The sequence below is a fragment of the Podarcis filfolensis genome (genome assembly GCF_964270895.1).
Source record: "Podarcis filfolensis genome assembly, chromosome: 3".
NCBI lineage: Eukaryota > Metazoa > Chordata > Lepidosauria > Squamata > Lacertidae > Podarcis > Podarcis filfolensis.
This window is the reverse complement of record NC_139606.1, coordinates 83401189-83425529: the sequence shown is the minus strand read 5'-3', so window position 1 is coordinate 83425529 and position 24341 is coordinate 83401189. Positions and strand designations below refer to the sequence as shown.

Here is a 24341-nt window from a genome sequence, read left to right as displayed (position 1 = left end):
GGGAAGGTGAAAAGTGAACTTAGTTGTTGCTTCAGGTGAGAAGGGGAAGCCCTGGGAGGTTAATGTGGAGGAATGGGAGGGGGATTGGCTAACAGAGTAAGGAGGGCATGGCCTTCAGTGCATTGATATACATTATATACATATAAAGGCATTGCAAAGGAAGAATTAAGTTGGGTAGTCCTGAGGGGGGGTTGTAATGTCTTGTAAAGTTTTTTTTCTGTGAATATCTCACATTCCCCCCCCCGCTGTATTTGCAGCTGTTTGCTGTGTCTCAAAGAAGGGTGCTGAGCAGAACAGTGCTGTTGCTGCAGATGGAGATGGTGCGTAAACGGATTGTCCTTTCTGTTCCACATTTGAGGTCTATTCTGGATCAGATTAATCATTAAGCTAACAAATCAATGGGCTCTCAGTTTCCCACCTCAGCCATGAAGCTGAGGTTCCATGAAGAATGCATTCACATCGCCTTTTTCCCCCCGTAGATGAGGAGATGATGTCTACAGAGGTGACTCCACCATCTAATTCTGAGCTCACTGAATTGGGCAAGTGTTTGATGAAGCAAGAGGTAAGGAAGCTGAGCTTCCATTCCTTCCCCATGTTGTGTGCACATTTTGAAAGAGACTTTCCTTTAGTAGACCCTTCTAAGCCTAAAACAGAGCTTTGAACTTTTATTGGAGAAACCCTTGGCCTTAGAAATTCAGTAACAGTTGTGAGCTTCAGTCAGCCAAATGCGCCCTCCACATATCAAGGTTCCTGGGCAAATCTGAGTCCGAGATGGCTGATTGTCCTGGACGAACTGGAAGGGCATCAGGGAGCTTTCATGGCTGATAAATAAATTAAATTCATAAATTCTTTTTCAGCCTTTTTTACTTTGGCCTTCTTCAATATCACAGCACACTGTACAATACTTAGAATCAAGAGCCTTTGTTCTCAGGAACCAAGAACAAATCTCACAGGCTGCCACGTGTCTGTCTTTTCTCTCTCCAGAATGTCTGCAGTGCGCTGCTGGTTACAGCCTTCACATCCCTTTCATGGAAGGATACATTGTCCTGCCAAAGAACTACCACAAATCTGTGCTGGCCGCTGCTTAAAGAGGTGCTTCCATTACAGGGGCTAGTAGGGTGGAGTGTGGTGAAGATGAATATGGCCAAGAGTTAGTGATTCCTTTTGGGCACAGTGTGCATAGTACGAGTGAATCGTAGAAATCACCTTTTCTGGGAAGATGGGTAGAATCTGGGTTATCTTGCCACATGTTCATCTGTCTTCTGTAGGCGCTTACAAAGAACATGATGATTCCTGAAGCAGTGAGCTGGTTTTTCAGAAGTGTACTGACAGGTTTACAAGTACATGGGCAACACGACGGGTGTATGGCAGCTCTCGTTCACTTGGCCTTCCAGATCTATGAAGCTTTGGTAAGGAAATGCAGGGGAAAGAATTTCTCTTTCTCTCTCTGTCTGCTGCCATCTTTGAGGATTAGTGGTGATGCAAGCCCACTGAACCAACCCCTATGACCTGATTTGGATCTGGGAGGGAGGCGCTTAATTTCCCAGGGCTTATGTGTTGGTTTTGTTCTGGTAACGATCCTTGTTCACCATCTTCTTTGCTACTTGAAGCGTCCACGGTATGCTGAGCTGAAAGCAGTGATGGAACAGATTCCAGAAATTCAGAAAGACTCCCTGGAACAGTTTGATTCCAAGCTACTCAATGTAACGCTACAGAAAGTAACAGACAAGCGCCGGAAGGACCATTTTAAACGCCTGATCGCAGGCTGCATAGGGGTAGGTTGTGGCATCAAGCAGCACAGAAACAGCTCTCTTTCCTACCTCCAGGGGGGGAAATGGAACCATGTTGTTGTTTTCATTTATTAATTGCTTCCCATGAGGCATCCCGAAGCAATTTACAACTCTCTCTACCTAGGCTACTGTTAGATCAGTGACAGCTTTTTTTAGCCTATTAGTCTTGACTCTAGGTCCCACCAGCCTCGGGTTAATCACAACAGTAGCAAAACTCAAATGCCTTTCTCTTGAGGTCTAGTTCTCTTTTTTTAAAAAAGGACCTAGGCATGTATTGGCTGCATGGATAAGTATACAGCTTCAGTGCGAGATCCACTGTGGTGTAATTGTTAAAGAGTATTGGACTAGGACTTGGGAGATCCATGTGTAAAATCCCCACTCAGCCATGAAACTCACGGGGTGACCTTGGGCCTGTTGCTCTCCCCCAACCTAATGTACATTTGGGAGGATAACATGAGGCAGAGAACCATGTTTGCCACTTAAAGCTCCTGGGAGGAAAGATGGGACATATAATAATAAAAATAATAGATAAATAAATAATCGTTCCTGCCAACCTAGCAGTTTGAAAGCACATCAAAGTGCAAGTAGATAAATAGGTACCGCTCCGGCGGGAAGGTAAACGGCGTTTCTGTGCGCTGCTCTGGTTCGCCAGAAGCAGCTTAGTCATGCTGGCCACATGACCCGGAAGCTGTACGCAGGCTCCCTCGGCCAATAAAGCGAGATGAGCGCCGCAACCCCAGAGTTGTCCGTGACTGGACCTAATGGTCAGGGGTCCTTTTAAATAAATAATCAGAGTTTGAAAGCACAATATGTTGATCTTTAGAGCAAAGGTTAAAAGTACCTCTCTCATAGCTTGTGATCAGTGGCAGGCCAACTGTTAAGAATGCATTAGCAGGGAGAAAGGTAAAGGGACCCCTGACCATTAGGTCCAGTCATCACCGACTCTGGGGTTACGGCGCTCATCTCGCTTTACTGGCCAAGGGAGCCGACGTACAGCTTCTGGGTCATGTGGCCAGCATGACTAAGCCGCTTCTGGCGAACCAGAGCAGTGCACAGAAACGCCATTTACCTTCCCGCCGGAGCAGTACCTATTTATCTACTTGCACTTTGATGTGCTTTCAAACTGCTAGGTTGGCAGGAGCAGGGACAGAGCAACAGGAGCTCACCCCGTCGCAGGGATTTGAACCGCCGACCTTCTGATCAGCAAGTCCTAGGCTCTCTGGTTTAACCCACAGCGCCACCCGCGTCCAACAGGGAGAAAAGTCATTAGCAAGGATAGCATTTTGTTGCTGGCATGCAGCAAGTCAACTCTTTGTTTCAGCGGAACTGGTAGAAGGATGTTGGCAAGGCTTAAAGTACCTTGCAGACACTTGAATTGGCTTTGACCCTATCATGGCTCTACCACCAGTAGCCCAGGAAGGTTGAGTTGTTACAATCTCACAATTAAAGTGTTGTGGCAAAATGAAAGTGTTGTATTGGCATGGGAGATATTTTTTCAGCAGAGGAAATTCTACTGGAGTTATTGTGCATGTGCAATGCCTAATGGAGACTTCTCTTGTTCCTTACAGAAGCCCCTTGGAGAGCAATTTAGGAAGGAAGTTCATATCAGAAACCTTCCCTCTCTTTTCAAGAAGGTGAAGGCACCCCTAGATACAAATCCATTGGATAATGAAGATGGAAGCCTCATTGCGCTCTTTGAGCAATAGAAGCTCAGGACACTTTCACTACCCCCTTTTCTATTCTGTGTTCTTTCACAGTAGCCATTTGCCTACTTTGTCTACTCTTCCCCCTATGTTTGGATTCAGCTCTCTCACTGGCCCCCCAGCTCTTTCTGCTTCGGAGGCTGGAGGACTGAGTTCGTCACATCCCATCTACTACACAAAACCTGTTGGATTTCCCTATTTCCATTTGCAGCTTTATTGCACAACCTCATTTTCCTTGGATGGAGCCTAGCCATTCAGCCCTATCAATCAGTGGACCAGTTCTGTCGGAACTAACTTTCACATGGGCACACAATGCTTTTCCAGCGAAGGCAGCATGCTGCCAGATCTCTACTATGTCTTCAATCAGGATCCCTGCACTGTGGCCGCCTCAATATGGCACTACCAGAGGACTCATCTGCTTCCCTTTGAAAAGGCCCAGCTCTTCCAAGTTAACCCAAGTCTGCACACTGAGCACTGCTGAATCCACCAAGTCTCGGCTGACTTCATGTTTCTCTAGAGAAGCAGCACTCTGCCATATATCCCATCAAACCGGAGACTGTTCAGGAACTGGTGAAGTCTCTCTTACTGTCAGTTTGGCTCAGCCGTACCTCAGGAAGCCTGAAGTGAACTATCGGTCCTCGTTTGGCCTAAGAACATTATCAAAATCGTATCCTAGCTTGAACTCTGGTCTTTGTTGTCAGAAGCCCGAGTACTGTAGACGACAATAGCCCAGGGATACTTTGTGCTGGTCTGAAATACTTAAGAACAACTAGGACGGAATGCTGCATTTGGGGGTGCAGCAGCAGAGTTCTGGATTATTCTCTGCAGTGCCTGGTGGTTCAAAATGCCTCCAAATCGGGCCTTAAAGTAGGTTTGGGTATAGCATAGGATTCCTAGCCCGCTTTAAAGTTTAAATCTTCAGCACTAATTTGGTCTTTTGCTTAACAACTGCCGCAGTAGTTTAGCTGGAGATGCAAAAGAATGTTCATTGGAGAGAAGTACCAGTATGTTTTTAAGTGGCTTTGCAGTGCATAGATCTGGTCACATTAATAGAAAAGTGTGAAGGAAGCAGGCCTTAAGCTGGTGTTCAGATCCTCACTAGTACCCCCAAATCTACTCCAACTTCTGTTTACCCTCTTAAAGTCTTGATCTCAGTGTAACTTTTATTAAAACAAAACTGCCACGACAAATAGCGTTGAAGTCTAGCCTAACTGTATTTATTGTGTCATGAGTATATTTTTAATTTTCTGTGGCCATAATAGAAAAAATAATAATAATGTTAAGGGGTTTTGGTAGGGATGTTGTATCTAAAGATGTCTCCAATCAATTGTGATACACCTCTGAATGTCAATAAAGCTCTTTCAGTTTTATACATAAATTCTTGGTCCTGGGTTTATTCTCACTAATTTGCAGTTAGTTCTCACTGAAGCAACTCTTCTCATGTTTTACAGCAGCTTTTTTACTATGACAAAACTTTTATAGGTCAAAAGCTACAAGATTACATTTGCAGCTGGAAAGCTCACAAAAGCTATTTAGTCTAAGTGTTCAAAGGTAAAGTTCATTGCTAAAATTATCTTGGCTATTCATTCTGAATATGGGGTAAAGATCAGTCCCTTAAGCAGATAGTTTATCACGCTCCTCAACAGTTGAAATTGCCAAACTACATTCAGCTATTAGCTCAATAATCAGCCCAACTACACCTCTGTTCATGTATTAAAATAAAGCAGTTAGAAGATAAAAAAATCAGCTTACTCCATAGGCAGTTGAGGCCTCAAAAATATTTAATAAATAATAGAGAAGCTCAATGACACCATATTTTTTAGAATTCTGCTATTTGAGTGGCAGAAGAATCATCATAGGCATTAGACCTTACTGTGTAGCACCTTTGAGATTATCCATCAATATACATCAGTGGAAAGTTAATGGCAATTCTCAGAAAAGGTGGTCCTGATACAGGTCTGATGTAGTCTTTAAAAAAGCAACTTAGAAGATATTGCAATTGCTGGAGCCTACCCATCTTCTGCTTGCAGGATATTTTTTATCCACTTATATCTGGCAAATTTGGTCTTTGCAATAAGCTGCCTAGTGGCATCACATATCCCTGCCTTTTCAGCCACATATCAAATTGAGTGCCACAAAAGTAAAAGGTACACAGCCACTTGCGTCAGTCTTTCACATCTGTGGTAGAGGGTCCATTTCTCCTTGTCTATTGACCCAGACTTGGTTGACGCCCTCCTTCATGACACAGCTGCAGCGATCCCAACCAAGTGAATCCTTATACTGAACTTTTCAGAAAGAAAAACTTATTTCTTTTGGATGAATTTAAGCTCCTCCAGGAACTGCTGACACTTTCCTATCAATACCTTGATTGCTTCACTCATCAGCACATCTGGAGGCAAGACACCTGTTGACTCAACAGAAACTGAAGAAATGGGATAGAATTAGGTCCAAGGTAGCCAGCTTAATAACTGAAAATACACACACACAAAAACCCCACCCCAAAACATGCTCCAGGCAAGGCAATTCAATTGGCAACATAATGCCTCAATGCACCGTGTGGTCTTATGCTCTTGTTAATAACCCTAAGAATTCAGAACAGTCTTGACATCCAGTGGGGGTGGCGGGAAAACAGGACATTTCTGCTCTTTGAAAATCAACCATGTAACCATCAACAGCACTTTACTGTTTTTAGATTTTTAAGCACAGTTGAGGGGTAAGCTTAAACGTTTGAAGACTGAAATCTGGGGCTAAATCTGCAATCCCGACTATTCAGAAATAACTCATATTTATGACTTACTCTCAGGTAAGTAGAATTAGGTTGCAGCCTTACTCGGCTAAAATGATTGCCAACTTCGTTTCACATCAGTACATACATAAACAGATTTTATATAGAACTATAGGTAAAAGCATAGAAAACTACTTGAGGTCCCTTAGACGCATGACTACCACCCAGTTACTACATATAGTAAAATGTCAGAGAAAGGGGCAGCGACAAAAGCATTTGAAGGCTTACTCACAGATGTAGTGATCTCGCACCCGAGCCAAGCGCACAAGGTTTTTCAGGTCATTGTGACGAAAAATTTCTCTACTGAATGTGTCCAAGCGAGCGTTAGCCACTCTTGCCACTTTTTGCCCTAGAGAAACAGACCAACACACAATATGCTAAACAGGTATGCTAGTGTGTTTACTGAACGTTCCCTCTCTACTGCTGAATTACGACCCTTTCTGCATCCCAAAGACAAGGGACATATATTCTAATGAGGAAACAGTTTCAAAGAATTTCCTCAAGGCCAGAGCAGTGGGGCCAAAGGTGGCATTTTCCAGGCTAGCCAGAGGGCAATTACAGTTTAATCTTATTATGCATAACAACAGGCCTCAAGGGAATTTTACTCCCCAAGTATGTGTGCATAAATCATATTACTATTTTAAGGAACTCACCAAGACCTCAAAGAGAGTTTTCACAAGCTAAAATTATCCTGACATATGGATGGTCATATAGGATAGGATAGGATCCCTGAAACATTGTGCAGACAACAAGCAGAAGGAAAGAATCGTAGCCCCAAGTTTTCAATTTCTACAAACCACACTCGACAAAATACCTGGGGGGCAAGGTGCTGTAGGCCAGAAATGAGACCTCAGAAGAATACACATTTACCCAGACTTGGTATAGAGATGGGGTATCAGCCTTTCTGGTTTTCTCATCTCAATAAACATAGCCTCTGATTTTTGCAGTCTAGGGTAGAGATTGGCCCTCCAGAAACTGTTGGATGCCAAGTCTCTCTCATCAGTCCCAGTCAGCATGGCAAAGTCAGAGATGATGGGCGCTACAGTCTTAACAGCTTCTAGAGGGTCACAGAGTCCTCAAAGGGGAGGAGGTACAAAATACCTTTGATTTCCTGGACCTCAATAACCCCAGCAGAAAAGCAGTTCTTCAGCCTCTCAGCTGCTTCTCCTTCGATAGGCTGTAGTAGAGTGATTTCTGGCAATAGCCGGTAACTGGCTGTAGCCACTGGAGAAAACTTTGCATGGTCTTTACCTGAGTAAAGAGAGTGTTAATTAAATAAAAAATTGGAGAGGGACAGCCAGTAAGCAACATGGAACTGTTGTTTTTCTTTAATCAGCCACCTAAACTTATATACACAGCCAGTTCCTTGGTGGTTAATAATTCAAATTACCTTCACTACCTGAAACAGATTAGAAATCAGGTCATTTGGAATTCAAAACAGAGAAAGAATCTATTTCTGTTGCTGCATGATGGACCACACACATATGGACTTTCATTAGCTGCAGAGACATCCTTTGATATCCATTTGCTTGTGCAACAGGGCTTTCAGTTTCTCCTCTCCCACTGCAGTAGCCCAGGCAGGTGCCCCCTAAAATCTGCTCCAGAGAGTCACCCAATCCCTGGATTGGTAGAAGGTAGACGGGTGGACTCTTTTTGAAAGACCTCCACCCTTCAGCATCAGACACAGAATGTTCACAGCACCTAGTTACATAAACCCATCAGTATCTTTTACGCTAGGAAAGCCCTTGCTAACTAATTTGAGTTTCCAGTACAGTGGTACCTTGGTTCTTGAAACGGATCCATTCCAGGATTCCATTCAACTCCCAAACTGTTTGAAAACCAAGGCGTGGCTTCCGATTGGCTGCAGGAGCTTCCTGTACTCAAGCGGAAGCCGCATCGGACGTTCGGCATCCAAAAAACGTTCGAAAATCAGAACACTTACTTCCGGGTTTTTGGTGTTCGGGAGCAGATTTGTTTGTCAACTAAGCCGTTCAAGAACCAATGGTCCACTGTACCTATGCTAATCCAGATTGATTCAAATGATTCGGAAAGGTAGACTTTATACCTGACATGTCAAACTGGTAACAAGGCTGATTAACATGTCACATTCCTAGACACAAAAAACACCACCACTTTCCCTCCAAAGCTATCTAAGGTTGATTGGTCAACCTAAGTTCTAGGATGCTTTTCCTTGGCTGTTCCACACAATTTAGTCTTTTACCTTATGAAAATGGAAGCCTATAGTACCAGTCCTGCCAATGTAGATACAATTCCCATCCTCAAAATACTGATATTTGGTTGTTCAGACGGCAACCTTTTTAGGTGCATCCAATTGACGTGCGATGGCAGACAGGAGCCAGGAAAGTAACTCCTGCACAAAAAGGTCGCCGTCTGTACTTTACACAGCCCAAAGGTCACAGGCAGATCTTTAGCAATGCAAAGAAGTGAGAACTGCAAGGCCTCACCATGGACCAGAGACAAGCTTCTTCCTTAAAGCAAAGGCAAACTACTGAAGAGCAACCCAGAATGCCCATTCCAACAAACCAAAGACATTCTATCCTCTTGTAAAAAGGATATTAGCAAAACACATCTTGTAAATCACCAAGGAGCAAATACTAGCCAAACCCAGAAATCTCAGTGGTCCCATGGCCCACATTTCCAAAAAGTTTGCCAACTCCATCCCAGCACTCCAGCTGCCTCACCAATGCCTTTGACGCAGTGCATAAGTACATCGATCTCTTGGCCGGGCCGCAGCTGGGCAATGAGGATGTCGTCATGTACAGGACGGAACTTGGCATTCATGTTGTCGGCCTGAGAGCCCAGTGGCACCCATTCCATGTGCTTGCTGTAAACTGAAAAAAGAAAAGGCCAAAAAAGACTTGCATCTGTAACAAGGCAGACAACTGAATCAACTCTTAACTCCTCTCCCCACAAAAGGAAACAAACAATAGGCTGGAAGCTGGGGAAGGCATAAAGCAATTAATAATGCAAAGCAAGCTCTGGTGTTGTCATCTCAGAGCTTCAATTGTGAGAGAGCAAAGGGACTGGGGAATGTCTCTCTCATGACACTAATAGCCGAAGAAGGAGCAGCTTTACCTTTATGGTTGATATACAGTTCGTTAGGGTCAGACGATTCCTTGGCTGCCTGAGGATTCCTGTGGCACTTTATTTTCAACTGGAATTGCAGAGTGTTAATTTCATCACATTCATCTTCTGCAAAAGGAACGGAAGAATAAACTGAAGCTACCCTGAGCAACTGCCACTTCCACTAGATGCCCAGGTTCCTCTGGTGCAGGGGATGGCTAATCTCTTAGGGGGCCAAGCATTGCATTGACCCACAGTTAACCACTGGAGGCCAGGAGTCAAAGTGGGTGTGGCCAAAGTGTAAGAGTGGGTGTGGCCAAATTCTAAGGGATGCCTTTTTTTAAAGACACATTTTGTTGCGGCACAAATACCTTTTGGTATTACGCAATCACAGCAGTGGAGCCATGGGTTAAGTAAAATAAAATAACGATACATTTTTTTACTGCACAAATTGCGGAGAAGGCTACAAAAATCCTTTTGGCATTGTAATATCACGGTGGGAAGGGAACAGTAAAAAATAAATAAATTGTGGGGGGTTCTTAGTGGGCTGTATGCAGCCTATAGACTAGCCACCATTGTTTTAATGTCTAGTCTGTCCTAGCCAATGGGATCTTCCACAAATTCTTCTCACCTTCACTCTTGTATTCAAAGAGACGAGGATCTGCACAGATAGGGATCAGTCCCAAGCGATGAGCTAGAATTTCATCCTGCACAATGGAGGTGTTATTGTACACAAAGACCTTCTCTACAGCCATGGTTGGCACCTAAGCAAGAGAAAGGGGGGGGAAAAAGGTCGTTTCAAATCGATATCCAGACACATTTCCTCTCAAAGCAGCAGTCCTCAATAAAGAGCTACAGTGATCATTTCAGCCCTACCTGCATTGAAAGAGGCCGTGGTGAGGCTGCTCCTAAAGATGCTCGCTCTGGACCCTTTGGATTCGAACAGGTATCAGCCAGAATACCCCTTTTGGGGGAAGCTGACGGAGAGGGCCACGGTAGGGCAGCTGCAGGCATTCTAGGAGGACAACTTGGGACCAGTTTGCCTATGGGATCACCTTACCCCACATGTGCCCACTTGACCCCTTCAAATGGCAGAATTGGAACTACGACAGATGCCACGTAATACCTTTTTGAAATAACTTGGTTATTTAGTGTGTGTAAGTTCCCTGCACTTTGGAACTCCCCGCGCCTGCTAAAAATATTCTTGTTTAGACTAGCCCAATCAGATGCTTAGGAAGCTATGGTGATTTTAATCTGTTTCCATGTTTTAACCTTTGTGTGTTTTAAAGTATGGCTGTGATTTTTTCTCAGTTTTGTTGTTTTATCTTTTTGTAAACTGTTTTGCAGGTGTTTTTTTACAATGAAGTGGTGTATAAATAAAATGAAAGTTTGTTTAAAACTTCACTATTGGATTTTAAATTGCTTTAACCTGCCCTGGAACCATATGGTAAAATGTTGGTAAGAAATCAAGTAAAAATAATAGATGAGGACCAGTTTAGTGCACTGATGAGGACACTGGGCCAGGAAGTTTATCTACACCTCACCATTAGCAAATTCATCAAGGATGGTTTAAAATATTACCAAGGCGTATTATTTTAAGAATGAGCTTGTGTGATTCAGCAAGTGGCCTATCTACTCCATTAGTGTGTTTGCAACAAAGACTAGCCAGGTGCCGCCAAGAATCTCATAAGCAGGGATGCCACCATTCATTCGCTAGTATGCAATGCAGGCGACTAAGATTGCTTCTAAATACAGAAAAATTAGCAGGAGTCTTGTGGCACCTTAAATTCCATCAAATGTATTATGGAATTAAGCTATCATGGAACAGCTCAGTTGGTTTGAGCATTGATAGCTCAGTTAGTTAGAGGGTGGTGCTGATAATGCCAAGGTCGCAGGTTCAATCCCCATATGGGACACCTGCATATTCCTGCAGTGTAGGGGGTTGGACTAGATGATCCTCAGGATCCCTTCCAACTCTACAATTCTATCATAAGAATATGAAGGTTTTGTGTAGTCACATTGGCCAAGAGCTGTTCCTTGATCCATGCTCTATGAAAGTGCCTAACACCAATGGCCACTGACACATCCCAAAAAACACTAAAAATCTGATTTATACAAATTATCCCCAAAGGATTAGATAATCTATACACAGCACCAAGCTTGCTGTTCCAGACAACAGTTTTTCTCGATTCTAATAGCATCTGAAATTCATGAATGTCTGCTTGCTTTCCACAACAGAGAAGTATATTTTAAACATTGCAACGTTCAGTAGTGTTTCTATATATTTCAAATGGTTCTCAAGGCCTCCCACCTCATTTTGCCCACATTAGAGTCTTTAACTAACCTGCTCAACAGATTTCCCCCCCCCCCCAACATATTTTTATATATTTTTCAGGGAAATCTGAAATACATTTATTGTATATTCTAAGACAACTCCATTCTGGTCTTTTTGTACTTGCAGAAAGGAGTAGCAGCCAAACCTGGGCAATAATGTTCAACTTGCAAGTGTCTTAGTAGTTGCTTGGGAAGAGAAATGTATACCTCAGCAAGCAAGATGCGTCGGAAGGCATTAGCAATGGCAGCATCAATCCCCACCATGTCAAATTCCAAAGTGCTTTCGTCCATGTGCGTCACATCTACTCTGAAATTCTGTTCAGGACAAGAAGGACAAGTGTTAAAAATGTACATTGTAGGCTTAATGTGATAAAAATGCCTTAATTGGCATTAAATAAAATGTGGCAAATAACCCACACAACCCAAGGACCTATGGCTGGTGCTCATTGGAAACCGTAGGGTGGAAGGCAAGGAGTCCAACATTAGGTGACACCAGAGCCAATGTCAGATAGAACCAACTAATTTTAGCTTTGCTACTATCCACCTCCCTCCTGAGTCGTACAAGGACAACACAGAGACCAAGCAGGAGGAGGTTCATGGCCAGTGCCACTCCCTGGACTGGATGTAAGGAAGAAGGCAGGCAGGTGAGGACTGGTTCAGGGTTAGGTGAGCTGAGTAGGGCAGTGCCATATTTCTTCTAAGAGACCACCCTCCACTGACAACAGTGCAATATGACACAACAGCGTAAAAACTTAATGACAGAATGGGCAAAGGGCAATTGAACCAGAGTGAAATGTTTGCGTGAATAAACATGTTTTAACTGCCATTGGAGACATTATAATAAAGGTGCCTCCTGTATCTCTGACTGAGAGTCATTTGCCTACCAGCAGCATCATTCTCAACAAACCTCAAACTAAGATGCACTTTTTCACTTGTGTACCTTTGAAAAGCCTCCTGCAGCACACTTTAAACCCACAGCCCAGATGCATAGTGTCCAACTAGGCTGACAGCATTTCTGAATCCTTGTCTGAGCAGTACTACAGACTGAACAAAGCTACAAATCATTCCTAACCACTGGACATGCTGGCTGGAGTGATGAGATTTTTGATCTCAAATATCTAGATGAGATCAGGTTGGAGAAGGTTGACCTAGAAAAACAGGATATTCCACAACCCTACAGGTTGCTATTGTTGCATGCCCCCACAATCACTGAGTGATGCAAGATTCCAGGGGTTTAGGTGCTTACCCAGGGTTCATGTTTCCTTTTGGAAATGAGGAATAGTGGAAATTGTGGTGTCTTTCCAATATATGGTTTATTTACCCATATATACAACCTGAGCCTACAATGGAGGGTCTTGTTTTTCCCATAGCCGCAGACTTTGATTCAATCAGAAATCAAACATTGCTCTCAAACGTTGTTATGACTCTCCCTCCAGCGTACTGCTGTAGTTCTACGTCACCTCACTGCCAACTCTCAATTCTTGCTTTTGTCTTTTTCCAATTACCAGTCAGTTGAGGGAAGAGGGCATCCATTTGCTGTCTCACACAGATCCACTTTCCTTTGTTTCCTTTAAACGGCCCATCACACTGGCTATCACCTCAACACAGGAAGCTAGCCTAGCTTATACTTTTACACTTGCTGGATCCAGGGGTTAGAAGGGAGCAGCATACAGCCTTCTTCCTCCCACCACAAATTCATAACACTATGAAGGACATCAGTAGGAACAAGAAAAAACATTAAGAAGAGGTGGGAAACCTGGGGTTCTCCATATGCGCATGGACTACAACTTCCATCATCCTTAACTATTGGCCATGCTGGCTGGGGCTGATGGAGTTGGAGTCAAACAACATCTGGACGGCCACAGGAGCGCCATTGGAGGGGGGATCCCTGGCCTAAAGGAAGCCAGCATTTTAGAATGTCCAATAGGAAGATGTACTCCAACCCATTTACTTAAGCACCAAAAGTACTCACCTTTTCAAACTTCTCCTTGTCCCAGGCATCATCATATCCAGAGTAATTCCCAGGAAAGTCTGTTGTGTGGACCTGGAAGAAGAAAAGACCACAGCTCAGTGGTATAGCATGTAGTTTGCACCCACAAGGTTCCAGGCTTAATCTTCAGACAGAGCTAGGAAAGGCTCTTGTCTGAAACCCTGGAGAGTCACTGCCAGCCAAAGTATATGATACCAAGATAGACAGACTCAGGGTCTGACTCAATGTAAGGCAGATTCAGATGTTCAAAGGGCAGAAGGAATGGCAGATATTCACTTTATGTAGGTTTATGCTGCACAAAGGGAGAGGGCAGAATTCACATGTGTGTGTTACTAGTCATCTAACGATTGCCCAATAAGTCGACTTGCATGTGGAAAGCAGGCAAAACTTCCCAAGCATCTCAGACACATCACTTCAACTCTAACACATCACTTTGTTTTTAATGAAGCCATTTCATATCTGCCAAAAGATGTTTTCTGTATCAGTACAGTATTTTAGTTGGGTTTTTGCACTGGGTTTTTATTTTGTTTTTGCACTGGGTTTTTATTTTGTAATGGACATCAGTCATCAAAAAGACAGTATACAGTATATATTAAATAAATATATATGAATCGTTGAGCAGGAACTACGCCTGTCCACACCAAAGACTGGCGCCACGCGCACGCAGCTCTCGACTCGTGCATGCCTTCCAGTCCCCATGAAGCCCCACACTCAGCCCTTTAGCTGCCTCCACTTCGGGACCAGAGATAGTCGCTCCTCCGGCACCTTTCCCGCTCTTTGACTTACGTTGCGGACGCCAAACTCGCCCAGGACCACCCGGCTCCGCATCTCTTCCACGCTCCTGGACGCCGCCATCTTCCCCTCCACCGGCTGCGGAAGAAACACGCAGCGGCGTCGCGCGGCGTCGAGTTTTGTTTTCAGGAGGAAGGCGGGGGGAGAGCAACGCTTTCTGAGTCACGTGATACAGGCCAGCTTATGGCTAAGGCACGTTCATAGACCGAAAGGAAAACACGTTGCTCGCGTTCAACCTGCCATGTTGTGCGTGGCGTAAAAAAAACGCTCTTTGTATCGGTTAGGCCTAGAGCTGAATGCATATTGGCCTCGGGTGCTACCTGTTAGGCTTTCCTTTTCCTCTCTGTCCGTCTCTCACGTCTCGCGGCTTCGTAGGTCCCTCCTTGGGCAACCTAGGCCGGAGCAACCAAGATGGCGCAAGGGATAGGTCGCCTGTCACGAAATGTCGCGAGAGCTCCTAAGTCTCCACGTCCTCAGCTTGGCTGGGACGGTCCATAACCTTATTGGGGAGGCTTGCCTTGGCTTCGTTACATCCGGGTCCCTCTCCCTGTATCTCCAGTCGGGGCCCTGGTTTCCTGTATCCTCCGCTAGTGGGGTGAGGCAGGAGGGCGGGCGCCTGCTCGCTCCCCGCAACTGGTGGCAGGAAGATGTCCGGACCCGGGGTGCCCACGGCCGCAGGCGCCGGAGGGGCGAGGAGTCCTGGGGCGGCGCCGGAGTGGGGAGCCTTCGAGGACAACATGCAGGTATGCGAAGGAGGGAGGGAGGAGAGAAAAGGGGTGCAGGATAGAGCCCCATCCGCGATGGTGTATGTACCCTGCGGGTTACGTTTGCTGCCCTGTTCCGGAGTAACTTAACCCGGAGTAACTGCCACCCTTCACATAATCATGGAAAATTACCCCGGTTCGGGGTAAAGCCATCAACCAACCCGCCAAGATGCTATGGAATTTACAATATTAGATGAGGAATGAGGTAAACTATGGTCAGATCCAACCCCACAGATCAGCTTCAGTCCGAGTAAAAGAAAACACATAGGTGGCATTTATGTCTGCAACGTTTGGCTAGAATTACAAAAGAGGGAGATCTGTCTATCTAATGTATTAAGACCAACCACAACAACTCACCAACCTGCTTCAAATGCTCCTCTTCTACTTGAAAGTTAGGGGAAGTAGTAATTATTTTCATAGCTGGCCGCTGTCAGTCAGGGCCGTACACCTCAGTCCTAACCATGTTTCGTCAGAAGTATGTTTTGTTGAATTCAGTGGGGCTTACTCCCAGGTAAGTAGGATTAAAATTGCAGTCATAAGTGGTACTTGCTTTCCTCCAGCCCTGCTGGAGTGGGTTTGAAACTGCCACATCTGGTATTGGAGGACTGCAAAATGTTCTTGGTTTTTAGCAATCTGTACACACACACACACATATATATATATCCAACCAAAATGTACTTCAGGGAGAAAGATGTTCCAGTTTAAGGAGCTGACTGTCAGTTTCAGGCATGGATGCCAGGTCTACCGATGTATTACTTATGGCTTCAGTCATAGAATCATAAACTTGTAGAGTTGGAAGGAGTGCTGAGGGTCTTCTGGTCCAAACCCCCTACAATGCAGGAATCTCCGCTAAAGCATCCATGACAAACGGCCATTCAACCTCTGCTTAAAAACCTCCCGAGGGAGCCCATTCCACTGTCAAAGAGCTCTTAGTGTCAGAAAGTTTTTCCTGAAGTTTAAGTTGGACCCATATATAATATAGGGGAGAAGTGGGGAAGCAGCATCTTGTAAAATGTAAAATTTTGACTAGCAGGTATCAGGAAATTGTGTCACTATTTAGGTAAAATATCATTCATTTTATGCTTTGTTAAGTTGTCCTATGAATATTTATGCTTACAACTTATTCAAAACTTCAGTAAAATAAAATCTCCACCTTGTGCCACAAGGTGAGAGCAAGGCGAGGCTCCTTGAGAACGTTCCAGAGGTGTGGGATTGTAGCTGAGAAGGTCCACTTCCTGATCATCAGGGCCTTGTTTTAAGTAGTGAGAGCACCCATAATTACTGTAGTGTACAGACTGGTTTAGGTGAGAGCAGTGTTAGAAACTGGGATAGAAACGCTAGGACCCAAATGGCTTCTGGGACCTGGGTTGTGGGTGTCAAAACAGAATATCTAGTCACCATTTGCCGGGGGGGGGTGGTCGGCACCACTTTTTATGTATTATTTTGATAAGCATGAATTAATACGCAATTCACGTAAGTGACACATTGTTAATATCACATTTTTAGCAGAAATTGTTAATACATGTTTAATTTGGTGTTTACAATAAAAATACTCTTTATTGTTAAACTCCTTAACATATTGTCTATCCTTAAGATTTATTGCGAGGCTTCAAAGCACATGCGTTTCAGTAATCCTTGGGTGTCAGCCAGGCACAGCAAATGGCACCCAGCTACCTTTAATGCTTTGCATATCTTTGCATTATTCAGGGCGGGGGCTCTGCTGTAATTGATATGGAAAATATGGATGATACATCTGGCTCCAGTTTTGAAGACATGGGTGAGATACACCAACGCATGAAGGAAGAAGAAGAAGTGGACGCAGAGGCAGCAGCTGCAGATGAGGAAGATGGCGAGTTCTTGGGAATGAAGGGCTTTAAGGGTCAGTTGGGTCGGCAAGTAGCTGATCAGGTAAGCTGCATTATAATTGGTTTGTTCTTGCTTCTCTGCTGTGAAAAAGTTCTAAGCCCAGAAGACTGCTGGTTCCTGCAAGCTCATTGACTGTAATCCTCTAAGGACAATGATTGGCGTTTCTTCCAAAGCATAGTCTTGGGTTCAATGTTCACATTTGTCTTTCTCAGATGGACAACATATATTCTGTGACCTGCACATGGGCCACAGGCCTTGTTATATGCATGCAAGACAGTGCATGCAAGATTTATAAAAACCTATTACCCAAATTTAGATTTAGCTCCTGTTCTTTTAACGCATACAGTAGAAAACAGACCGTTTATTTCTCTTCTGGTTGGAGAAACATAAGCTAGACTTGTAAACTTCTTTGACATGTGTTTTTTTTACAATCAAGCAGTATATAAATAAATTTTATGAAAATAAATAACTGCATATCCCCCTGTCATGCTCCAGGGGATTCCCTCCGGGGCTAGAAGCCTCTTCGTGAAGCACTCAATAAGGGCAGCAGGGTTGAAGGTGCAGCACAGGCCAAGTAAGCCAAATTCAAGCACTGGAAACCAGTCTAGTTCCAAAATGTGATCCAGAGGAAAGGTCAGGCAACAGCCAAAGCTGAATATCATAGGAGTTCAGGCACGGAAAAGGAGCTGAAGACCTGCATTGTTTCCAATGGGGCTCAAGAGGGAGACCTTATATCTTGGCTTCCTAGACCACACCCTAACCACAACTGCTGGTAGTAAAGGAGTTCTATGGGACTCACAAGTAGATGCTTCACAAGCCTTGCCATGGCTTTGGGTCCAAAGACCTATGTTATGTCATCCCTCTTCAACCTGCCCCTTTTGGCGGCAGCATTTTCAAGAACTGATGGGTGGCTTCACCTGCTCCTTTGACAGCTCCAAGCCTTCCTTCAGCAGGGCCCCTTGAAAGAATCCTCAGCACTGGTTCCATGAGTCCCTGCCTGCTCCTCAAGGTCCTCAACCTGTGGACTGTCTGGTTAACTCTCCAACGGCTTCATGTCTGGCACTGGGTCTGGCCAGGCATGACACCCCCTCTATTGCACGATCTTGCATTCCTCGTGAGAAACTGAGCAAGAATCAGCAACATGTCTGAGCCTTCTCCGCATTCATTTGCAGAGGTAGTAGTCTCTACCCACAGCTCCAAACTACTGTCTTAACTTTCATAACAGCATAAATTTCTGTTGCACAAAGATCACTGGTGTGTGGTGCATTCCAAAATATGGCATGAATGTTGATCCCTGTGCAAAAGCTGTAGAATTCAATGCAATAATCTAGTCATCAGCACTAAGAAAGGAGAACTCAGTTTCTTACAATCTCTCTTTTCTAGATGTGGCAAGCAGGAAAGAGACAAGCCTCCAAGGCTTTCAATCTCTATGCCAACATTGATATCCTTAGGCCCTACTTTGATGTTGAGCCAAACCAGGTTCGGAACAGGTAAGCAAATGGCAGGTTCATCCTTCCACTTTTCCAGCTTTGCCTTGTCTACCAATGGCTTTCCAAAGGCTGCTGTTTATTATGTTAATAACAGAAGCACAATTCATTTAAGAAAGCAGTTACCTGGCACCCCACATCTTTGTTATTAATAAGCTGGCTGTTCAGATTATAGAGACAAGTACCACACATCCGTTTTGCTTACCAGCCTTTTATAATGCAGCTTTAGGGGAGATGTTCAAGAATTCTTTTAGCTGTCCTGTAATTTCTCAAACCATTTATTACGAACTTTTTCATTTTCAATCTTTTGAATTAGACAGGATCAGGGTTGTATATATCTCCCACCTACCAACCACCCCAGGCTTTGTATCCATTTTAGTGGCATGCTGTGTGGATTATTTAATAAGACTGGGAGTGTACCCCTGCTCTTGCCTCTCTCCTCGCCAACCCTCCCCATGAACCTTGCCAACCACCTCTGCTACCTTTAGACCTCATCATACCCACCCTCCCTCTCCTTAGACCTCCTCCTGCTTATACTGCCAGCCTCACTAGCAACACTATTTCGTCCTTAGCAACAGAGAGTGAGGAGGGAGGTGGTGGCAGATCAGGATGGTTGCTGGGAAGCTGCCCTGTCCTGCCTGATGGTTCCTCCATGGCTCACCTGAACAACCCACCAACCTACCTCTGTCTCACTCCTCCACTTCCCTTCTCACACTCCTGTGCTGCTACGATGTCCCAGCAGCTTTTAGAAGTCTGTCACCACACTCAGACACCAAGTGAACTGCAAAATGACAACATTAAGTTTTTATTGTATGTTAAGATATGAAGCCTTCCATCATTAACATTTTGATCTACAGCATCAGATCTGTCATAAGTTAATTTTTATTTATTTTTTTAAATTTATAGCCTGATTTTTAGTCTAGCAGAGTTGTATGTGAATTTTAAATGAGATGTTTGTTCTAAGAGACCTTGCTGCTTGTTCATTTGTTCATAGCTATTAACTCTCTCATTCACATCTTGTTCGTGTTTAGGTTGTTGGAGTCTATGATACCTGTTAAGATGATTAATTTTCCCCAGGTGAGTTTGTGTGGTAGATAATAGGTTTACGTTTTTTGTGTCAGAAGAGCAGGGAGCTTTTAGTTGGGGCTCTGCTTCACTTTCCCCCTCTCTAAAGTTGGTGAGGTACTCTACCTGTGTGCCAGTGTGGATGTGCATTGGTGTGTCCTCGGATGTTGAATCCGTAGGTCAGAAGCTCTTTGGGGCAGGTTGACTGCTTTCCTATTCCAGACATAGTGGGGCCATACTTTTGTTGTTCCTTTCTGCATTTGTATTCCTCTTCACAAATTCATGTGTCATTAAAATCCCACCCAACTGATCAATTACACCTTTCCTCTTTTATAGAAGATTGCTGGTGAACTTTATGGTCCCCTCATGCTGGTCTTCACATTGGTGGCCATCTTGCTCCATGGAATGAAGACATCTGATACTATCATTGTAAGCAAAGGAGCTGGTTTTCCTGACATGTTCCTATCCAGAGCCTTATTTAGCTTTTGAACTTTCTGCACAGGAGTGTTGAAGTATCTTAAACGTTCTATGGTGAGAGAGAGTTCTGTGTATGAGGTGCAAATAATTACTACTACAGACTTCACTCCAGTTGACTTTCATGGCAATTACTGCTTGATAGTCCCATTTCCAGTTTGAAAAGAGTGCTCCTCTAGCTTCTCTTGCTTTTTCAACAGAGGGAAGGCACATTGATGGGTACAGCAATTGGCACCTGTTTTGGCTATTGGATAGGCGTCTCCTCCTTCATCTACTTCCTGGCATACTTGTGCAATGCTCAGATCACCATGGTCCAAATGTTGTCGCTATTGGTAAGTAAGAATAAGCTCTCCAATCAACTAACAGTCTCCGAGAGTGTCTAAAGCAGGGGTGGGGAACTGGATCCAGCCAGTGGACTCAATTTTACTCTCCTTTAACCCTATGGGCTAGATTAGGCAGGAGATGGGCAGGTACCTGGCATCCATGTGAAATCGGGTGCCACAGCGCTTTGAAGACCCAATAGTCAGTTGACCATTGAGACATCAAATCCTCAAGCAGGGGCTTGCAAAGAGCTTTGCACTGTGCATTGAACTCCTGACAAACATCTGAGCACCAGTGCTTCAGAAGCCAGGTGCACCACAGTTGCTGGTGTTTCAAAAGGCCCTATTGGCTCAGCCACCTTTTTACATGTACACATTTGACATCATGCATGATACCAGATGATTGGCAGATGGGCGTGGCTTGACAAAACGGTCTGGTGGGCCAAATAGGAAAGGCTGGGGAAGCTAATGACGCATGCGGGCTGGAAGTTCCCCAGCCACGGTCTAAAGAGGACTGTGAATTTCCCTCTTGGTAGATAGTTTTGTATCTTCACCAAGTATAGAGCAACAGCTCTTTCTCTTTGGGGTTGATTTGAGTGCAGTGGTGAGGTCATCAAGTCATTGATCTTCTTTGGTTAAAGAGATGTTTTAAATAATGCTTTAAATAAACTGGAAAGGGACAATGACTGTGAAATTAGGCCATTCTCGTTAGCTTCCAAACACTCTTCAGGCCTGTGTAGTGATTAACCCCATAATATATTCAGACATGCCTTGGGCATAATCTGACATTTGTCTAATAGCTCTAGTAGCCAGGCATAATTCTGACATTCAGCTGCAGTACATTGACTTGTACAGCTCCTGGCACTTTAGGCTGTGTGAGAAAATGCAGTCAGAATATACTGCTGCTTCTGCTTGGAGGTTTTCACATGCCCTCATGCTTGTCTCTAATGGGTTCCCTTCCTACACACAGGGCTATGGACTTTTTGGGCACTGCATCACCCTCTTTGTCACCTACAACATCCACTTCCACTCCCTTTTTTATATCTTCTGGCTGGTGATTGGCGGCCTCTCCACATTAAGAATGGTGAGTAACAGCATGTCATGCTTCATGCATATCAGTTTTTAGGAGTTGTTCAGAGATATGTAAGAATTAGTAGCTGCATTTTCTCCCCCCACCCCCACTTCCTTCTATATCCCTTTTTCTATTAGCATCCGGTAGATTGTGTATACCTGCCCTAGGTTATGAAATGTTTAATGTATTATGCACTCATCAGCCATTGAATGCCTCCCTCAAAATTAGCACCTCTATCATTCCAAGTATGTTGACTGAATAGCATTAAAACCATATTATATAGTGGCTATTTCTGGTTGGATGGTGCCTTGTATGCCTCCTTCTGGCAACTCCTGAGGTCAAGGTGGTTCCAAACATACTGCTATGCTTTCCTTTGGACCACATCAGTGAGGCTGAGAGGAAGGTCTTGTCGTCTGGGCAGCCCAAGACCTCCATGCACGCTGCCCATACTTGCACCCCAGGGAGGTCACTTCGGTGATGCTAACACAGTGGTTTGCCTTCACCCCTGGAGGCGCACTCCATTGTCTCTCGGGGCAGATGGATGCTGACAACAATGGTGGCTACTTTAGCCATCCATCAAATACACATAAAGAATACCAACAAAAGGAATCACAGGTCTGGTGATGTAAGTGCTTTTCGGACGCGGTTGAATCTCTCCCTCCCTCTCTGCTTTGGCTATAGGTAACGGGAGACTTGAAAGATGTTGTGTTTTGAAACTAAGGATCTCGTTTCCATTTCAGCACATAAGAACTGGCTCTTGTTTAGTGGTGTGTGGATTCCCAAAGACCTCTGCTAACCTCATGCACCATTTTGTCATATCACTATAGCTGGCAACAGCTGCTTTCTCAGTTTTCCATCGACACGTTGCCCATGAGATCTGGTTTAAATACCCAAACTCTGGTGGCACTTGGAGGCACGGCTATAGGAAATATTTAAAGAAGGAATTGAGAGGTTTAAAAGTGTATTCATCCATGTGAAACCAAACCACACATCCCTGTACCTCTTAGGCCTGTGAATTCTGTGGGAAATGTTGCATAGGAAATGATAGCTCTGTTGCCTTATGCATTTGTACTTTGGGTTTTATAGCCAGAGTTTGAGAAACCTATGAGATATGTCTTTCCTAGGTTGCTGTGTTGGTGTCACGCACAGTGGGGCATACCCAGCGACTCATCTTGTGTGGAGCGCTTGCTGCCCTGCACATGCTCTTCCTCCTTTATCTGCACTTCGCTTATCACAAGGTTGTAGAAGGTAAGAGAGATCAATGCTGGGTAGTAAGTTTTTGGAAGCACACACTTCCAGCTCTTTGTTGTTTTTGCCCCATTGAAATGAAGGCTTCAGAACTCTGTGAGAACAGCACCCAAAGGATTCTCTGTTTCATGCCGCATCTTCCACTCCCTGTGAGCAGATCACTACTTGGATTTCATAAATTATATGGTCTGAACCCCATTCCTTCTTTGAGACCTTTCACACATAATGGTTTTCCTGCAGAGCTGAAACTTCTGTACATGGTAAATGTGCACACGTTTGTCACAAGTGATGAATGCACAGATGTATATGACATTATTTAAACCCAATAAGTAGCCACCTCTCTCTCACACAGACACATACACACTGACTCTCATGTTATATAAATAAAAGCAATGAATTCTGAGTCCCTAAAATGTCTGAGAGGGAGTAGATTCTGTTTGTGTTACTCAGTACGGAACTTGATCAGGTAGGTAGAGGCCTGTTTTTCGAGCAGCTTTGAGAGTGCACTGAAACAGTTGATGTTTTGTACAGTCTGCTGTGTTAACACTTGCATTCAACGTCTTGTGATCTGCAACAGTTGTACTGCTTATCATATCAAATCCTGAACTTTATTCAGCCTGAACCAACAGCAGTCTTGCATTGCCCCATCTCTGCCTTGGTGGGCAGAGTGAATCTGCGGCATGTTGCCCATGTAGCAAAATACTTTCCTAATGTCATCTGCTATGAAGAGCACAGTGCTCAGCTACACCATGATTCTGGAAGCTGGCTATATACACAGTTCCATCTCAAGACCAACTGCTTCACTGAACTGCAGATTTGATGTGTATTGAGAAAAATAACATCCAGGAAGACACACGCGTATAGGAGGAGGCTGAAGATATTAATGCTGTGAATCAGCAAAGGGCCAGAGTAATATGAAACAAAACTGATGTAAGTACAGCCTACGTTTAATATTGACTAGCCCTGTTCCTTTTCTCACAGGCATCCTGGACACGTTGGAAGGACCCAACATCCCTCCTTTTCAGAGAGTTCCCAGAGACATTCCAGCTGTTTCCTCTGTGGTACGGAACATGACAACCAAAGCAGTTGGACTTAACTTATAGCCTTACAGACTGTGCGCCCCCTGCCTCTACATAGGTCATGTACTCTGTTGCTGTTACCTGGGAAAAGGGACAAAGTAATGGGAGCAGGAACTGGCTTTATCTGCAGATCTCCCCTTGGAAACGGAGAGCAGCAGAAGAGAGAGAAGATGTATTTGTCCGGTTTTGGCCAGATTGTACTGGGCAAAGCTCTTTTTCTGGCCCACTTAGCTTGGATTGCATAGCTCATTCACTTTCCTCCATACACCCTTTGTTCTTGCTCTTGTCTCTTTAGCCTGTGTACTTGTAATCCTCTTCTTTGCTGAGGGAAGAATTAAATTTAATGGATGTCTGTTCTGAGCAATCTCTTCCATTGGACCCTCGTCATAAATGAAGAAGAGCAGAGCAGATAGTTCTGTCCTGTTTGTTCTCCTGCTATGTTCTAAAATCCAACCAAAACTGGGGTTATAATTTCATTTGCCCAAGTT

General features: G+C 44.3%; 3 protein-coding genes across 5 annotated transcripts in view; 2 read left to right on the top strand and 1 right to left on the bottom strand.

The window, feature by feature from the left end:
• The window catches only part of XPO5 (exportin 5), a 36908-nt gene extending 32037 nt beyond the window's left edge, over positions 1-4871 (top strand). For both annotated transcript variants that reach the window (XM_083604458.1, XM_083604459.1), the window contains exons 27-32: positions 258-320; positions 480-562; positions 985-1092; positions 1269-1409; positions 1611-1775; positions 3359-4871. In XM_083604458.1, the coding sequence (XP_083460584.1) occupies positions 258-320; positions 480-562; positions 985-1092; positions 1269-1409; positions 1611-1775; positions 3359-3496 (698 nt within the window). In that variant the 3' untranslated portion in view covers positions 3497-4871. The remainder of the gene's footprint in view (positions 1-257; positions 321-479; positions 563-984; positions 1093-1268; positions 1410-1610; positions 1776-3358) is intronic.
• Positions 4872-5256: 385 nt separating this feature from the next.
• Positions 5257-14927, bottom strand: POLR1C (RNA polymerase I and III subunit C). 2 transcript variants are annotated; one of them, XM_083604605.1, is made up of 9 exons: positions 14799-14927; positions 13669-13740; positions 11904-12011; positions 9994-10126; positions 9375-9491; positions 8981-9130; positions 7380-7529; positions 6511-6627; positions 5257-5915 (listed from the first exon to the last, which is right to left on the bottom strand). In XM_083604605.1, exons 3-9 carry the CDS (start codon positions 11985-11987, stop codon positions 5797-5799), a joined length of 870 nt encoding a protein of 289 aa, XP_083460731.1. In that variant the 5' UTR covers positions 11988-12011; positions 13669-13740; positions 14799-14927; the 3' UTR covers positions 5257-5796. The 2 variants fall into 2 exon arrangements, with proteins under 2 accessions (XP_083460731.1, XP_083460730.1); XM_083604604.1 differs by lacking the exon at positions 14799-14927 and adding an exon at positions 14473-14753.
• A 31-nt stretch (positions 14928-14958) lies between these two features.
• Positions 14959-24205, top strand: YIPF3 (Yip1 domain family member 3). Its single transcript, XM_083604603.1, has 9 exons — positions 14959-15221; positions 16950-17150; positions 18492-18598; positions 19627-19672; positions 19997-20089; positions 20335-20466; positions 21425-21538; positions 22651-22774; positions 23756-24205. Exons 1-9 carry the CDS (start codon positions 15126-15128, stop codon positions 23875-23877), a joined length of 1035 nt encoding a protein of 344 aa, XP_083460729.1. The 5' UTR covers positions 14959-15125; the 3' UTR covers positions 23878-24205.
• Positions 24206-24341: the final 136 nt, after the last annotated feature.

Bases quoted from the DNA above. Each gene is read 5' to 3' on its own strand.
- POLR1C (XM_083604604.1), bottom strand. From the start codon at position 14,541: ATGGCGGCGTCCAGGAGCGTGGAAGAGATGCGGAGCCGGGTGGTCCTG. The intron at 7,530-8,980 runs GTGAGGCAGCTG...CTCTTTACTCAG, and splicing joins GCACTGCGTCAAAGGCATTG to GTAAAGACCATGCAAAGTTT. The intron at 6,628-7,379 runs GTATTTTGTACC...CTGTTTCTCTAG, and splicing joins TGAGGTCCAGGAAATCAAAG to GGCAAAAAGTGGCAAGAGTG.
- YIPF3 (XM_083604603.1), top strand. From the start codon at position 15,126: ATGTCCGGACCCGGGGTGCCCACGGCCGCAGGCGCCGGAGGGGCGAGG. The intron at 17,151-18,491 runs GTAAGCTGCATT...TCTCTTTTCTAG, and splicing joins GTCGGCAAGTAGCTGATCAG to ATGTGGCAAGCAGGAAAGAG. The intron at 20,090-20,334 runs GTAAGCAAAGGA...CTTTTTCAACAG, and splicing joins AGACATCTGATACTATCATT to AGGGAAGGCACATTGATGGG.